Source organism: Dasypus novemcinctus, chromosome 18 (genome assembly GCF_030445035.2).
Source record: "Dasypus novemcinctus isolate mDasNov1 chromosome 18, mDasNov1.1.hap2, whole genome shotgun sequence".
NCBI lineage: Eukaryota > Metazoa > Chordata > Mammalia > Cingulata > Dasypodidae > Dasypus > Dasypus novemcinctus.
In genome coordinates, this window is record NC_080690.1 from 14,155,661 (window position 1) to 14,174,171 (window position 18,511).

The 18,511-nt window shown below is 40.5% G+C and overlaps 1 protein-coding gene and 1 non-coding gene across 2 annotated transcripts; both read left to right on the forward strand.

The window, feature by feature from the left end:
- The first annotated feature begins 15,018 nt into the window (after window positions 1-15,018).
- On the forward strand, window positions 15,019-15,381 carry LOC101414766 (small ribosomal subunit protein uS15-like). Its single transcript, XM_058279485.1, has one exon. The coding sequence runs from the start codon at window positions 15,019-15,021 to the stop codon at window positions 15,379-15,381; it is 363 nt and encodes a 120-aa protein (XP_058135468.1).
- A 2,676-nt stretch (window positions 15,382-18,057) lies between these two features.
- LOC111767196 (U6 spliceosomal RNA) lies at window positions 18,058-18,164 on the forward strand. Its single transcript, XR_002799081.1, has one exon. It is a non-coding gene; the product is annotated as a U6 spliceosomal RNA (small nuclear RNA).
- The last annotated feature ends 347 nt before the right edge of the window (window positions 18,165-18,511 follow it).

The window sequence follows — 18,511 nt, forward strand, 5'->3', positions numbered from 1 at the left end:
GTATATAATCTTAGAGACACCAGGGTCTGAGCTTGTCCCAGTGGGAAAGAGTCCGGTAACTGCCCATTTTGACTCTACCCCCAGTCTGAGGGGGAGCCTGACTGACTGAAAATCCAGTGACGTGAGGGACTGGCTTCTTTCCACCAAGATCTGACTGTAGCCCTTGCCTCAGCTCCAGCCCCACCTCCAGCAGAGAGGAAGCTGGCAGGACCCGCACCAGGCTCTCCAGGCAAATGCAAGTGCTCTCTGCTGGCACAGGCTGAATAGTTGGACACCTAGGGCTGCATCCCTGTACCCCAAGAAAATAGGAGAGGAGCTGGGTATCCTTGGCCTCTTCAGCAGGGGCAGGCATTTTGAGCCCACACAAACAGGTTTGTTGAGTGCCTCTGGGCCCATCTCCACCTCTGTCCCACAGTAGGATAGGAGGGGGCTGGTGTTCCCTCAGCCTCTCAGGACAACTTCAGGCAGTTTTGGCCTATAGAAGCCTGACTATTGGACACCTGTGGTCCCACCTCCATCCCCAGAAGGACAAGAGACAGACTGTGTTTGCCCAGCCTCTCTGGGTAACTGCAGGTGCTTTGGGCCACACAGCCTGAACTGGTGGGTACTTGTGGACCCACCCTCACCCCCCAATAGGAAAGAAGGAGGCTTGTGTTTCCACAGTCTATTTGGGCAATGGCAGACCTTGGGCTGCATGGACTGGACTATTGGATACCTATAAATCCACCCACACCCCCAACAGGATAGGAGTGGTCTGGTGTCTTCACAGCCTCTCTGGACAACAGTGGGTACTTTCAGCCAACAGGAACTGAATTATTGGGTCCCCGTGGATCCAACCGCATGCCTTAGGAGGATAGAAGAGGGCTGGTATTTCCTCAGCCTCTCCAGGCAACAGGGAGGAGCTTTCGGCCTACAGGACTGAACTGTTGAGCACATGTGGTTCCATTCCCACCTCCAAAGGGCAGAAGGAACAGTACTCCCTCAGCCTCTCAGGGCGACTGCTGGCATATTTGGCCCACAGAGATTAGATTGTTGGGCACTCCAGAGAGTCCATTCCCACCCCTGGCAGGGAGAGGGCGTGGTGCTACATCAGTTTACCTGAGCGACGGTGGCCATTTTGGACCCACATAGCATAGATTACTGACCATGACTATAGCTCCATCCCTGCCTAAGGATTATTATACACAACTTGGATTATTATACACAACTATAGCTCTATCCCTACCCCTGATAGAGGAGGAAGGTAGGAGAAGTTTCATTAATTCCTGGGGCAATATGGGCAGCTTAAGCCTTCATAGCTGACAGCACCAACTACATCCTTACCTTTACTACACAAGCAAGGGAGAAAAGACAAGAAATCCCTAAACTACAGGGAGAAACTGCACCCAGAATAAAATACATCTAGCAAGCCAGAGGCAAAAACACCAACAAAAAATTACAATCCATAGCAAGAAACAGGAAGAGATGGTGTCTTAGTCAGCCAAAGGAGTGTTGATGCAAAATACCAGAAATATGTTGGTTTTTATAAAGGGTATTTATTTGGGGTAGGAGTTTACAGATACCAGGCCATAAAGCATAAGTTATTTCCCTCATCAAAGTCTATTTTCACGTGTTGGAACAAGATGGCTGCTGATGTCTGCCAGGGTTCAGGCTTCCTGGGTTCCTCTCTTCCAGAGTTTTGCTTCTCTCTGGGTTCAGGGTTTCTGTCTTCTCAGGGCATGCTTCTTCCTGAGCTCAGGGTTCCTCTCTTCCTGAGGCTTGCTTCTCTTTCCTATGTGTGCTTACTTCCTGGGCCTCCAGCTTAAGGCTTCAGCATCAAACTCCAACATCAAAAACCCTCAACTCTGTCCTTTGCCATGCCTTTTATCTGTGAGTCCCCATCCATCAAGGGACAGGGACTCAATGCCCTAATGACATGGCCTAATCAAAGCCCTAATCATAACTTAATCATGACCAGATTACAAACATAATCCAATATCTATTACTGGAATGCATAACCATATCAAACTGCTACAGATGGCCCAGTTAAAGGAACAAGATAAGCCTGCAGATGACATAAAGGAGTTGAGACAACTAATCTTAGACGTTCAAACAAATCTCCTTAATAAATTCAATGAGATGGCTGAAGAGATTAAGGATATTAAGAAGATAGTGGATGAGCACAAAGAAGAATTTGAAAACATACATAGAAAAATAGAAGACCTTATAAGAATGAAAGGTGCAATAAATGAAATTAAAAATACACTGGAAGCCTATAACAGCAGATTTGAGAAAGCAGAAGAAAGGATCAGAGAGCTCAAAGACATGGCCTATTAAAGTGAACATACAAAAGAACAGATGAAGAAAAGAATGGAAAATATTGAATCAGGGTCTCAGGGAACTAAATGACAGCAAAACATATGCAAATATACATGTCATGGGTGTTCCAGAAGGAGAAGAGAAGGAAAAAGGAGCAGAAGGAATATTTGAAGAAATAATGGTGGAAAATTTCCCAACTCTATTGAAGGACATAGATATCCATGTCCAAGAAATACAATGTACTCCCATTGAATAAGTCCAAAGAGACCAACTCTGAGACACATACTAATCAGAATGTCAAATGCCAAAACAAAGAGGGAACTCTGAAAGCAGCAAGAGAAAAGCAATGCATAACATATAAGGTATACCCAATAAGATTAAGAACTGATTTCTCATCAGAAACCATGGAATCACTAATGCAATGGTATGCTGCAGAAGAAAAACTGCCAGCCCCAAATTTTATACCCAGCAAGATTATCTTTTAAAAATGAGGGTGAGATTAGAATATTCACAGATAGACAGAAACTGAGAGAGTTTATAACAAAAAGACCAGCTTTGCAGGAAATACTAAAGTGAGTGTTACAGCCTGAAAAGAAAAGACAGGAGAGAGAGGCCTGGAAGAGAGTCTAGAAATGACAACTGTGTCCGTAACAGTAACTAAAAGTGTCAGAAATAAAATGACAGATAAAATGCAAAGATCAAAATGGATGAAAAAGAACTGCCTTTACAGTAATAACATTGAATGTTAATGGATTAAACTCCCCAATCAAAAGACATAGACTAACAGAATGGATAAGAAAATATAAGCCATCTATAAGTTGTCTGCAAGACACTCATCTTAGACCCAAGGATACCAATAAATTGAAAGTGAAAGGTTGGAAAAAGATATTCCACACATGCAGTAACCAAAACAAAACAAAACAAAAACTGGGGTAGCTATATTTATATCAGATGATATAGACTTTAAAAGCAAAACTGTTATTAGAGACAAGGAAGGACATTATATATTAATAAAAGGGATGATTCCCCAGGAAGAAGTAACAATATAAATATATATGCACCTTGGGAAGCGACTGTGGCTCAACGAGATGGGCTCCCATCTACCATATGGGAGGCCCTTGGTTTGCGTCCCAGGGCCTCCTCATGAAGGCAGTCTTGCCCGCATGCCATGGAGCACTGCCCAGCCCACAGATGCCATGGAGAGCTGACTCAGCAAGGTGATGCAACATAAAGAAGGGAAACAAGTGAAGAACACAGAAGAGCCCACAGTGAATGAACACAGAGAACAGAGAACAAGCAAGCTGTGAGGGGAGAGGGGAAATTAAATAACTAAATACAGACACAGAAGAATGTACAGTGAATGGACACAGAGAGCAGACAGTACACAAAAAGCCACAAGGGGGGGGGGGTATAAAAAATGTTAAAAAAAAAAATATATATATATATATATATATATATATATGCACCTAACCAGGATTCCCCAAGATACATGAGGCAAACACTGGCAAAACTGAAGAGAAATAGACATCTCTACAATAATAGTTGAAGACATCAATAAACCACTCTCAGCATGGGACATAACATCTGGGCAGAAGTTGAATAAAGAAACAGAGAGCTTGAATAATATGATAAATGTACTAAACCTAAAAGACATAAACAGCATACTGCACCCCAAAACAACAGGATATACATTCTTCCCAAGTGCTCATGAATCTTTCTCCAGGAGAGACCATATGTTGGGTCATAAAGCAAATCTCAATAAATTCAACAAAATCAAAATTAAACGAAGCACTTTCTCTGATCATAATGGAATAAAGTTGGAAATCAACAAGCAGCAAAAAAAGGGAAAATTCACATATATATGGAGATTAAACAACATACTCTTAAATAATCAGTGGGTCAAAGAAGAAATTTCAAGAGAAATCAATAAATATCTCAAAACAAATGACAATGAGAATATAACATATCAGAACCTATGGGATGCTGCAAAAGCAGTGTTGAGAGGAAAATTTATAGCCCTCAATGCTTACATTAAAAAAAGAAGAAAGACCTAAAATCAATGACCTAACTACACAGCTGGAGGAACTAGAGAAAGAACATCAATCTAATCCCAAAGCAAGTAGAAGGAATGACATAACAAAGATCAGAGCAGAAATAAATGAAATTAAGAACAACAACAACAAAAAAAAAAAAAAACAGAGAGAATTAACAAAGCCAAAAGTTGTTACTTCACGAAGATTAACAAAATCGACAAAACCTTAGCTAAACTAAGAAAAAAAGAGAGAAGATGCAAATAAGTGAAATAAAAAATGAAAGGGAAAAATTACTACTGATCCCACAGAAATAAGAGAGATCATAAGAGGATACTATGGACAACATTATGCTAGAAAACTAGACAATGTAGATGAAATGGAAAAATTCCTAGGAATGTACGAAAAACCTACACTGATGCTAGAAGAAATAGAGGATCTCAACAAACCCATCACAAATAAAGTGATTGAAACAGTCATCAAATAGGTCCACAAAATGAAAAGCCCAGGACCAGACAGTTTCACAGGTGAGTTCTACCAAGCATTCAAAGATTTAACACCAGTCTTGCTCAAGCTGTTCCAAAAAAACTGAACAAGAAGGAATGCTACCAAATTCATTCTATGAAGCCAATAGCACCCTAATACCAAAGCCAGATAAAGATATTACAAAACAAGAAAATTACAGAACCATTTCTCTAATGAACACAGATAAAAAAATCCTCAATAAAATGCTTGCTAATCGAATCCAACAACACATTAAAAGAATCACCCATCATGATCAAGTAGGTTTTATACCAGGCATGCAAGGCTGGTTCAACATAAGAAAATCAATCAGTACAATACACCACATTAATAAATCAAAGAAGAAAAACCACATGATCTTATCAATTGACACAGAAAAGGCATTTGACAAAATACAACATCCTTTCTTAATAAAAATACTACAAAAAATAGGAATTGAAGGAAAGTTTCTCAACATGATAAAGGCCATATATGAAACCTGAAAGCTTTCCCATTGAGATCAGGGACAAGACAAGGATGCCCATTGTCATCACTGTTGTTCAATATGGTGCTAGAGGTTCTAGCTAGAGCAGTCAGGCAAGAAAAATTTTAAAAAGGCATCCAAATTGGAAAGGAAGAATTAAAACTTTCCCCATTCACAGATGATATGATTATATATTTAGAAAGTCCCGAAAAATCTACAACAAAGCTGCTAGAGCTAATAAATGATTTCAGTAGAGTGTCAGGATACAAGATCAATATGCAAAAATCACTGGTGTTTCTATACACTAATAATGCTCAATCTGAGGAGGAATTCAGGGAAAAAATTCCATTTATAGTAGCAACTAAAAATAATCAACTAATAGAGCATCTGCCTACCATATGGGAGGGTCCAGGGTTCAATTCCCAGGGCCTCCTGATCCATGTAGCATGCTGGCCTGGAGCGCCCAGCCACGCAGGGGTGCCCCCACATGGGGGTACTCCACATGCAATGAGTACGCCATGCAAGGAGAGCCACTCTACATGGGAAAAAAAAAAAAAAAAAAAAGCACAGCCCACCCAGGAGTGGCACTGCACACACGGACAGCTGATGCAGCAAGATGATGCAACAAAAAAGATGCAGTTTCCCAGTGCCCCTGTGGGTGCAAGCAGACACAGAAGAACACGCAGCGAGTGGACACAGAGGGCAGACAACAGGGGTGGGGAGAAGGGGAGAGAAATAAATAAAATAAATCTTAAAAAAAAAACAAACTTAAATAGACATTTCTCCAAAGAGGGAAATACAAATGGCTAAAAAACACATGAAAAATTGTTCCGTATCACTAGCTATTAGGGAAATGCAAATTAAAACAACAATGAGATATCACCTAACACCACATAGAATGGCCATTATTAAAAAAAAAAAGACAACAATAAGTGCTAGAGAGGATGTGGAGAAATAGGAACACTCATTCACTGTTGGTGGGAGTGTAAAATGGTGCAGCCTCAGTGGAAGATAGTTTGGTGGTTCCTCAGGAAGTTAAATATAGAACTGCCATATGACCCAGCAATTGCTCTACTAGGAATATATCCAGAAGAACTAAAAACTATGACATGAACAGACAACTGCACACCAATGTTCATAGCAGTGTTGTTCACAATTGCCAAAAGATGGAAACAACCCAAGTGTCCATCCACTAATAAATTATAAACAAAATGTGGTATATATATACAATGGAATTCTATGCTGCAGTAAAAAGAAATGAAATTGGGACACATGTGATAACATGGATGAGTTTTGAAGACATTATACTAAGCGAAGTAAGCCAGACGCAAAAGGACAAATATTGCATGGTCTCATTAATATGAACTAAATATGAATAATAAACACATGGAATTAAAACCTAGAGTATATTTTATTAGGTAAGAGGATGATTAATATATATAACCAGTAGATGATTAATATAGGTAAAAATTTTAATTAACTTGACTGTGTAAGTGAGGAAATGGGTAGAGTTGATTATAATACATAGTGAGTAACAACTGGTTTATAAATGGGACTGTGGCTGAAACCATAGTGTGGGGAAGTAAATGTCAATAGAAAGAAAGTTAAAGAATAATCTAGAGACTGAATAACACAGTGAACTCAGAGGTGGATGAGGATAGTGGTTAAGGGTAAAAATGCAACGAAGTCCTTCTCTGAGCTAGAGCAGATGTACATCGCTATTGCAGGGTGATGGGTATCTGGAGAAGCATGGGAAAACTGCAATTGGTGTGACCTACAACAATAGGTATATTATAGTATTAACAACAATACTATAATAGTGTTGTATCAATGCCAAAGCTGTACTGTGTTAATAATGGAGGTGTATGGAAAAGTGTGCCAAATGTATGCTATGGACCGTGACTGGTGATAACATCTGATGAAATTATCTCATAATCTGTAACAAATGTTCCACCATGGTGTGGCGTTGTACGGGAAATCTACATATCTGTATGATTGTTTTGGAAGTTCACAACATCTGTAACAAAAATATATTTTTAAAAAATAGTGTGGGTTGGGGGAAAAAATACACCAAATGTAAGATAAGAACTATAGTTGGTAGTAACATTTTGAGGATGCTCTTGCATAGTTTATTACAAATGTTTCACAACAATGCAAAGTGTTGGTGGAGGGGTGATGTATGAGACCCCTGTGTGATGTTATGTATGTTTATTTTGTTAGTTAAAAATCTTTACTATACACTTATTGTTTATGCATGTTCATGTATGAATGATATACTTCAATAAAAATATGAAAAAGCAATAAATAAATAAATTAAATAAATAAATAAATAAAATAAAATGGTACAGAAGAACTTACCAGTGAGAAGCAGCAATCCTCTGCCTCACCCTTCTCTACTTCATTTCTTTCCCAGGGAGATGTTTATATCCACAGCACCAAACAATGTACTATCTACATTTTAGATTCATTATATAAATTAGCAACTCTCCACTGGGGATTTGACTCATTTATTACACCTCAATTTCTCCTAACTCCTCCCTAATTGCCTCTCTGTTTCTGATAGTTAAATGGTCATACTTATTAGTAAATACATTTTGTTGTTATTGCCTTCCTAGCAAAACTCCACTTACTCTACTCACCACTTGCTGTTAAAGCTAGCCTTCCAGGTCTCTGCATACACATTTCTATGCTATTCTTTTGCTCTCCCCCCCAATCATCATTTATTTTGGTTACTTAAAGTGTATTTTAGTGATCTATTTTTCAGGGAAGCTTTTTTCCCCCTCCCTTCCATGACCCAGGAAATATTTTGTCAAAAGTGTTTGTTTCCTTCCTTCATTCCTGATGATCCACGTTTCCTTCTAGTATCATTTCCACTTCAGCCTGAAAACATCCTTCAGTTTTTCTTTCTTTTTAAAAAAATCAATCATATTGATACATTTTAAAAAAGCATAAGCATACAATTCATCCAAAGTATACAATCAATGGTATTTGGTATAATCACATTGTTGTACATTCATCACTTTAATCATTATTAGAGCATTTTCGTTATTTCAATAATAATAACAAAAAAACAGACAAACATTTCTTTTAGAGCAGATCTGCTCTTAACTGATGCTCTTAGTTTCCCTTCTGCAAATGTCTTTATTTTGTCTTTATTCCTGAAAGATATTTTCACTGGACATAGAATTCTGGATTGGCAATTCTTTTCTTTCAGCACCTTAAAGAGGTTGTTCCACTGTCTTCTGGCCTCCATGGTTTCTGATGTATGGTCATGGTTCATTAGAATCGTGGGTCTCTGTGTGCAATGTGTATTCTTTTCTATCGTATTCCTTTATCTTGGGTTTTCAGCAGTTTGATTATGGTATTTCTGAGCCTGGTTTTCCCTGAGTTTATCCCATTTGGTGTTCACTGAGCCTCTTTTTAAAAAAAAAATTTTATTCTGTTACTACATATACAATTGAACATTTCCCCTTTTAATCATATTCAGATATATATTTCAGTGCTGTTGTGTTCACAATGTTGTGCTTCCATCACCACCATCCATTACCAAAACACACCATTCCAAATAGGAACCCTGTACATTTTAAGCCTTAACTTCCCATTCCCTATCCCCATCCCATCCCCTGGTAACCTATATTCTAAATTCATAGTCTATGAATATTCTTACTCTAATTGTTTCAAATCAGTGAGATCAAACAATATTTGAGGCACAAAAGTTTTAAATTTTGATGAGGTCCTATTTATCTATTTTTTCTTCTGTGGCTTGTGCTTTGGCTCTAAAGTCTAGGAAACAATTTCCTAACAAAAGGTCCTGAAGATGCTTCCTTATATTTCCTTCTAGGAATTTGAGAGTTCTAGTTCTTATACTTAGGTCTTGATCCATTTTGAATTGATTTTTTGTATATGGTGTGAGGAAAGGGTCCACTGTTTTTTTCCTCCTGCAAAAGGAGGTCAAGTTTTCACAGCACCATTTGTTGAAGAGGCTGTTCTTTCCCAATTAAGTTGTCTTTGTCACCTTGTCAAAAAACAGTTGGCCTTCGTTGGACACTCACCTCTTATGTGGGAGGTCCCAGGTTCAGTTCCTGTTGCCTCCTGGAGAAGGCGAGTGAAACAATGAACAGACAGATGAGCAAACCATCTGGGAGAGGAGGGATAAATAAAAATAAAATAAATAAAAAAATAAATCTTTTTAAAAAATCATTTGGTCTTAATGTGAGGGTTGATTTCTGAGCTATCAATTTGTTTCCATTGGTCTATATGTCTGTCCTTTTGTCAGTACTATCCTGTATTTTTGTCTTTTGGTTTTTTTTTTTTCCTTTTTGGGGGGATGTACCAGGGAATGAACCTAGGACCCAGACATGGTGTAGCAGTTTGATATAATTGATGAATTCCAAAAAGAAATATTGGATTATGCTTGTAATCTGATCTGTACCTGGGCATGATTGAATTATGATTAGGGTGTTGTCGCAATTTGATACTGCTACCCATTTTTCACTGGACTGAGGCATCCCTCAGGCTGGTGGGCTCAAACTAGTTGGCCCCGGGGGAGTGAGGACGGATACGGAGACTATGCACACTCCGGAGACAGGGTTCTGGACCAAGTCTAACTTTATTACGTAGGAACAGCAATTTATAGTTCAGGGCAATAGGGAAGGGGGACTAGGCGGTATTTGGTTGGCGGGGGCGAATATATGCCCAAACAAGGAGAGGGGTAAGCTATGGGGGACAGTTAGGTTGATCATGTAGGCTGAGTTTTTTCGTGCCATACTGCTTGATTGGTGGGGATTAAACAAAGGGAGAGGGGCTCGGAGAGGAGGAAGAAGACGTGGTGTAGCTGGACAGGGCCTGGTTGCCATTCTGTCTGATCTCGTGGTCAGCGGCCATTCCGTTCAGCTGTGTGGTTGCCTTAGAGACAGCGTGTCGGCAACTGACAAGCTATGCCTTGTCGGCTGTGCACAGGGTGCTCTTGGGCGCTTTTATTTCTCTTACAGGGTGTTGAGTCCCCACCCTTTGGTGGGTGGGGATTCTCAGAAAAAAGACATAGCGAAGAACAGAGTTGGGATTTCTGATGTTAGAGTTTTAATATTGGAGTTTGATGCTGAAAAGCCAGGAAGTAAGCTCACAGAGGAAAGAGAAGCCAGCCCCAGGAAGAAAGGAATCTTGAACCCAGAGGAAAGCAAGCCCCAGGAACCCAGGAACCCAGGAAGCCTGAACCCTCACAAATGTCGGCAGCCATCTTGGCTCCAAATAGACTTTGGTGAGGGAAGTAACTTATGCTTTATGGCCCAGTATCTGTAAGCCCCTATCCCAAATAAATAGCCTTTATAAAAACCAACCAATTTCTGGTATTTTGCATCAGCACCCCTTTGGCTGACTAATACACATGGGAAGCAGGCTCTCAACCACTCAAGCTACAACCACTCCTTGTATGCTGCTTTGATTACTGTGGATTTTGTAATAAGTTTTAAGATTGTGAAATGTAAGTCCTCCAACTTCATTCTTCTTTTTCAAGATGACTTGAGCTATTTGGGGCCCTTTACCCTTCCATATATATACATATACATATATTCTTTTTTTAAAAGAGATACTGGGGTTTGAACTCAGGACCTCACACATGCAAAGCACGTGTTCAAACACAAAGCTACACCTCTCCCTTCCATAAAATTATTATTATTTTTTGAGCTACCAGGGGCTGGGGATTGAACCTGGGACCTCACATGTGGGAAGTCAGTGCTCAACCACTGAGACCCATCAATTCCCCTGAGTTGTTTTTTTCATTTGTTTTGCTTGTTTTTGTTTTTTTAAAGGAGGCACTGGGAATCAAACCCAGGACATCCCATGTGAGAAGCAGGCGCTCGCATGATGGACAACATCTGCTGGACAACATCTGCTCCCCTCTATATAAATTTTATGTTTGACTTTTCCATTTCTACAAAGAAGGTTATGGGAATTTTTATTGGGATTGCATTGAATCTATAAATTGCTTTGGGTAGTACTGACAACTTAAAAATATTTTCACTGAGTTTCTTGAGTCTGTAAATTTATTTCCTTCACCTATTTTGAGACATTTTCAGCCATTATCTCTTCCAATATTTTTTCTGCCCCAATCCCTTCTCTCTTGGAACTCCAATGGCATGCATATTAGAACTTTTGATGTTGTCCTACAAATTTCTGAGGTTCTATTTATTTTGCTTCAGTCTAATTATCACTCAGGAGTTAGTCTAAGATTTGGGCTACAGCGTAAATATTTGTTCAGCTCTCAAAGCTTTCATTATGCCTCTTTAGCTCTGTCCCACTCAAGTGCTGCAAAGGGGAGAATCTGAGGCTTGTGCATGTTCATGTACAGAATTACAGGAACCCCTTCTCTAGCATGCTTCTCTCCAGTATGTCCCCCTCTAGTCTGTAGGGCCCCCTTTTTCCAGATCTTTTGACAAGAAAAACTAGGTTTCAGGTAGATATATAATTGCCCAGATCACTGTTCCACTGTGCAACTTTTTTTCTTTTAGGCCATACCAGGGATCAAACCTAGGAACTCATATATGGGAAGCAGGTGCTCAGACACTGAGCTACATCCACTCCCCAATGAGATTTGGTTTTTTGTTTGTTTCTTTTTAGTAGGTACCGGAAATTGAACCCAGGACCTCATGCATGGGAAGCAGGTGCTCAACCACTTGAGTTGCATCTGCTTCCCTATCAGTTTTTTTGGCTTTTTTAGGTACCAGGGGCCAGAAATTGAACCCGGGACCTCATATGTGGGAAGCTGGTTGGCTGTCCTAAGTTGTTATTTTTTTTCATTTGTTTTGCTTATTGTTTGTTCTTGTTTATTCAGAAGACACCAGGAAACAAACCCAGGACCTCCCATGTGGGAGGTGGGCGCCCAACTGCTTGACCCACATCTGCTCCCCCTTTTTTTTTAAGATTTATTTTATTTATTTCTCCCCACCCCTTGTTGTTTGTATTTGCTGTGCGCTGTGTCTTTAGGAGGCACTAGAAACTGAGCCCAGGACCTCTGATGTGGGAGGGAGGCACCTAATTGCTTGAGCCATCTCCGTTCCCTGCTCTGTTGAGTCTCTCATTATGTTTTTCTTCTGTGTCTCTTATTGCATTATCTTGCTGTGTCAGCTTGCTGCGCCTGCCTATTATACCAGCTTTCTGTCTTTTTTAGGAGGCACCAGGAACTGAATCACAGACCACCTGTGTGGTAGGTGGGAGCTCAATTGCCTGAGCCACATCTACTTTTTCCTGTCATTTGTTTTTAACTTTTTAATGGTTTTTGCACCTTAAGATTTTTTAAAAAATTCATTCCCTCCTGGTTTTTTTTTTTTTTTTTGCTTGTTTGTTTTTGTTTTTTGCACTTGCTGTCTGCTCTCTGTGTCCATTCACTGTGTGTTCTTCTGTGTCTGCTTGTCTTCCCTTTAGGTGGCACCGGGAACTGATCCTGGGACCTTCTGGAATGGGAGAGAGGCACTCAATCTCTTGCATCATCTCAGCAACCTGGTCTGCTGCATCTCTCATTGTCTCTCTGCTGTGTCTCTTTTCATTGTATCATCTTGCTGAGCCAGCTCTCCATGCGGGCCAGCACGCCTGCATGGGTCAGTACTCCATGTGGGCCAGCATTCCTGCATGGGTCAGCACTCTGCATAGGCCAGCTCGCCATGTGGGCCAGCCTGCCTTTTCCAGGAGGCCCTGGGAATCGAACCCTGGACCTCCCATATGGTAGGTGGGAGCCCAATTATTCAAGCCACATCTGCTTCCCTTAACATGTTTTTTTAAAAAATAAACAGCTTTATTGAGATATAATTGACATATAATAACAGCACATATTTAAAGTGTAAGATTTAATGTTTTGACATTGTATATACATCTGTGAAACCATCACCACAATCAAACTCCAAAAAGTTTCATCCTAATTATTATATGGTTAAATGTGAATCCTACCCTTAGGGTTTCTGGATTTTGTGTCCAGTTCAAATGGCTTTTCCCTCCTCAATATTATAAAAATAGCCTCCCATGTTTGCTTCCAATACTTTATTTTTTAATTTTTTTTTAAGATTTATTTTTTATTTATTTCTCTCCCCTTCTCTGTGGCCTCCCCCAGTTGTCTGCTCTCTGTGTCCATTCACTGTGTTTTCTTCTGTGTCCACTTATATTCCTGTCAGCGGCACTGGGAATCTGTGTCTCTTTATGTTACATCATCTTGCTGTGTCAGTTCTCCGTGTGTGCCGTGCCACTCCTCAGCAGGCTGCACTTTTTCTGCACTGGGCAGCTCTCCTTACGGGGCACACTTCTTGCACATGGGGCTCCCCTATGCAGGGGACACCCCTGCATGGGACGGTACTCCTTGAGCGAGTGGGCCAGCTCACCACATGGATCAGGAGGCCCTGAGTTTGAACCCTGGACCTCCCATGTGGTAGGCAGACGCTCTATCTGTTGAGTCAAATCCACTGCCCTGCTTCCAATACTTTAGTAGGTTAATGTTTTACACTTGAATCTTTAGTCACATGAAATTAATTTTTCTCACCAGTGTGAGGTAGGGTTAGGCATCTTTGTGAGTGGTCAGTTTTCACCACATACTCAATCTCAGGTGGGCAGGAGCCTGTTCCATACCCACAAGCCCACTCCTCTTCCAGGACCATACTGTGGATCCACTGATCTTCTCCTCAGGGCCAAGTCATGACCCCCATGCTAAAGTCAAATGAGTTAACCCCCATCCTCTCTTCACAAGTTAATTAATTTGGATTTAAGGACCACTTTCCCCCAGCATATTCCTTTACGAAACAAATATCCCCTCATAAAGTAACTGGGCATTCTGTGAATGTTTCTCTTCAAATCATTTTCCTCAAAAACTAGAGCAGAGGCTTGGCAGCCTCAGGGAGTGCTGTTGAAATGGTGGGACTGACCAACCATGCAGACCCTGAAGCAGCCACAACAGCCTGGATGTGGCATTTCTCCAGGGTTGCAAGTCCTTCCAATTGAGTATTTTCTCTTTTGGGGGTGAGATGAAAATCCTAGTCTGCCCTATGATACTTGTGTGCATTCTGCTCCCAGGTTTCAAGCCATCCACTCTTTCCTTACAGAAGGGAAGACAAACAAACAGGAAATGATGGCTCATCCAAAGGAAAAAAATAAAAATTCAGAAACCATTAATAAAGAGCAGACTATGAGCACACGAGACTCGGACTTAAAAAAGAAAAAGATCCTCAATCTGCCCAAGAAGAAAAGGAAAACACAGAGAAAGAACTAAAGAATATTAGGAAAACAATGAATGAGTAAATGAGAATCCTGATAAAGAGATAGAAAATTTAAAATTGAAGCAAACAGAAATACTGGAGTTGCAGACCATGACAACTGAGATGAAAAAATTCCCTAGGGGGTTTCAACAGTAGATTGGAGCTGGCAGAAGAAAGAATCAATGAACTCGGAGCCTGAGGAAAATGGGACACCATCAGACATACCAATATATACATTGTGGGAATCCCAGAAGGAGAAGACAGAGAGAAAGGGGCAGAGATAATACTCAAAGAAATAATGAGTGAAAACTTCCCAAATTTAACAATAGATATGAGGAACACATCCAAGATGTTGAAGAAGAATAAATCCAAATAGACCCACACTATACCATGTTATAATCAAACTGGCAAATGCCAAAGATAAGAAGAGAATTCTGATCCTAGCTCTCTTTTTCGCTGACTGTCTGCAGCCATCATGGGTTGCCTGCACGTTCCTGGGAAGGGCCTGTCCCTGTCGGCTTTGCTCTATCACCACAGCATCCCCACCTGGCTGAAGTTGACACCTGATGATGTGAAGGAGCAAATCTACAAATTGGCCAAGAAGGGCCCGACTCCTTCACAAGTCGGTGTGATCCTAAGAGATTCACATGGCATTGCACAAGTACTTTTTGTGACAGGCACTAAAATCTTGAGCATTCTTAAACACAAAAGACTTGCTCCTGATCTTCCTGAGGATCTTTACCATCTAATTAAGAAAGCTTTTGCTGTTCAAAAGCAACTTGAGAGGAACAGAAAGGATAAGGATGCTAAATTCTGTCTGATTCTGATTGAGAGCTGAATTCACAGATTGGCTCAATATTACAAGACAAAGTAATTCCCTCCTCCCAGTTGGAAATACAAATCATCCACAGCCTCTGCCTGGTTGCACAAATTTGTCTTTGTACTTAGAAAATAAAGTCATTGCTTAACTAAAATAAAAGAGAGAGAGAGAATTCTGAAAGTCACAAGAGAGAAACGACCTGTCACATACAAGGGAGCCAATTTCTCATTGAAAACCATGGAGGGAAGAACGTAGTGGGAACACACATTTAAGGTGCTGACAGCAAAAACTGCCAGTCAAGGATTTTATATCCTGCAAAACTGTCTTTCAAACATGAGGGTGGGATTAAGACATTCCCAGATAAACAAAAGCTGAGAGTGTTTTTCATCACTGGACTGGCCCTATAAGAAATGCTGAAGGGAGTTCTGCATTTTGAAAGGAAAGGACATGAGACAATTGACTGAAGTCCCATGAAGAATTAAAGCTCTCTGGTAATGATAATAACATAAGGAAACATAATTACGAGTATTACTGTATTTTCAGTTTGTAATTCCACTTTTTACTCCCTACAGGACCTAAAAAGCAAATATACAAAATGTAATGGTAAACCAGTGGTTTTAGACTCATATGTATAAACACATAATTTATGACAAGAACTACCTAAATGTGGGGAAAGAGAGGGGTATAGGAACATAGTTTATGTATACTATTGAAGTATCAAACAAATGAGATGGTTATAGATTTAGGATGTTAAGTTTAAACCCACGGTAACCATAAAGAAAATATTAATAGCTGAGAATATGCAAACTTAAAGAGACAGAAGGTATGAGTACAGGTTCCCAGGGGTGGAGGGCAGGGTCAATGACTATAGGGTTTCTGTTTGGGGTGAAGGGGAAGTTCCAGTAATGGATGGCACTGAGGGTACTGCAATGCTGAGCATGTGATTAATCCTACCAAATGGTATGCTTGGCAGGGGTTGGAGTGGAAAGATTTATGTTGTATATATGTTGTCCACAATTTTAAAAAAGAAAAGTTAAAGTAAAGAGATTATGACAAGTACATGCACTACATGACACTGGATAGAATCTAAAAATAGAAAAGGCTCAAGAGGACATTATTGGCACAAAAGAAAAAATTGGAATATAGATTTTAAACTTTATATCAATGTTAAATTTCATGACCTTGATAACTGCATTGATGGTGACTACATAAGTAAATATACTTGTTTGCAGGAAATGTACATGGGATTATTGTGTGTTCTAGGAGTACAATGTGTGTAACCTGCTCTCAAATATCTATAGATAGATAATAGACGATAGAAAGATAGAATGATAAGAATGTAAAGACATGATGACATTTATAGTTGTTAACATTTAAGATTTCAGAAACTCCAGTTAACTTAAATGGAAATTTTGTTAATGTACTGTTGGTCATTTAAAACAAATTTTTTGAGGTATAACTTACATACTATAAAATTCATTTTTTTAAAAAGATTTATTTATTTATTTATTTATTTATTTATTTATTTATTTATTTCCCCTCCCCGCTCCACCCTGGTTGTCTGTTCTCTGTGTCTATTTGCTGCATCTTCTTTTTTTTTTTTTTTTAAGATTTATTTTTTATTTATTTAATTTCCCTCCCCTCTCCCGGTTGTCTGTTTTCTGTGTCTTTTTGCTGCGTCTTGTTTCTTTGTCCGCTTCTGTTGTCCTCAGCGGCACAGGAAGTGTGGGCGGCGCCATTCCTCGGCAGGCTGCTCCCTCCTTCGTGCTGGGCGGCTCTCCTTATGGGTGCACTCCTTGCGCGTGGGGCTCCCCTACGTGGGGGACACCCCTGTGTAGCACTCCTTGCGCGCATCAGCACTGCGCATGGGCCAGCTCCACACGGGTCAAGGAGGCCCGGGGCTTGAACCGCGGACCTCCCATGTGGTAGACGGACGCCCTAACCACTGGGCCAAAGTCCGTTTCCCTGCTGCATCTTCTTTGTCTGCTTCTGTTGTTGTCAGTGGCATGGGAATCTGTGTTTCTTTTAGTTGTGTCATCTTGTTGTGTCAGCTCTCCATGTGGGAGGCACCATTCCTGGGCAGGCTGCACTTTCTTTCACACTGGGCGGCTCTCCTTACAGGGCGCACTCCTTGCGCGTGGGGCTCCCCTACACAGGGGACACCCCTGTGTGGCATGGCACTCCTTGTGTGCATCAGCACTGCGCATGGGCCAGCTCCACACGGGTCAAGGAGGCCCGGGGTTTGAACCGCGGACCTCCCATGTGGTAGACGGACACCCTAACCACTGGGCCAAGTCCGCCACCCTATAAAATTCTTAAGTGTTACAATTCAATCATTCAGCAAATTTACAGATTGTGCAGTCTTCACAATCCAGTTTTAGAACATTTCCAAGACCTCAATGAGGGACCTCATGATAATTTTACTCACTTCTTCCCACCCCAACCTCAGGAAACCAGTAATCTTCTTCTGTCTTTTCTGGATATTTCAAATCAATGGGATTATACAATATGTAGTCTCCTGTGTCTGGCTTCTTTCACTTAGCTTTTTTTTTTTTCAATTAAAAAAAACAGATATAATTACATACCATAAAACTCATCAAAGTGTCTTCTTTATTCTTTTTTGTTTGTTTTTTATTGTCTTTTTTAAAAAAGATAAATAGATCACACAAAACATTACATTAAAAAACATAAGAGGTGCTCGCTTCGGCAGCACATATACTAAAATTGGAACGATACAGAGAAGATTAGCATGGCCCCTGCGCAAGGATGACATGCAAATTTGTGAAGCGTTCCATATTTTTTAAAATTCAAAACAAAAAAACATAAGAGGTTCCCATATACCCCACTCCCCACCCTACCCCACCCCTGCTCCTCCCTTATCAACATTCACTTTTATCAGTAAGGCACATTCATTGCATTTGGTGAATACATCCTGGAGCACTGCCACACCTCATGGACTATAGTTTATATTGTAATTCACACTCTCCCCCAGTTCCTCCAGTGGGTTATGGCAGGATATGCAATGTCCTGCATCTGTCTCTGCAATATCATTCAGGACAACTCCAAGTCCAAAAAATGCCCCATATCACACCTCTTCCTCCTCCTCCCTGCCCTCAGCAACTCCTGTGGCCACAGACTCCACATCAGT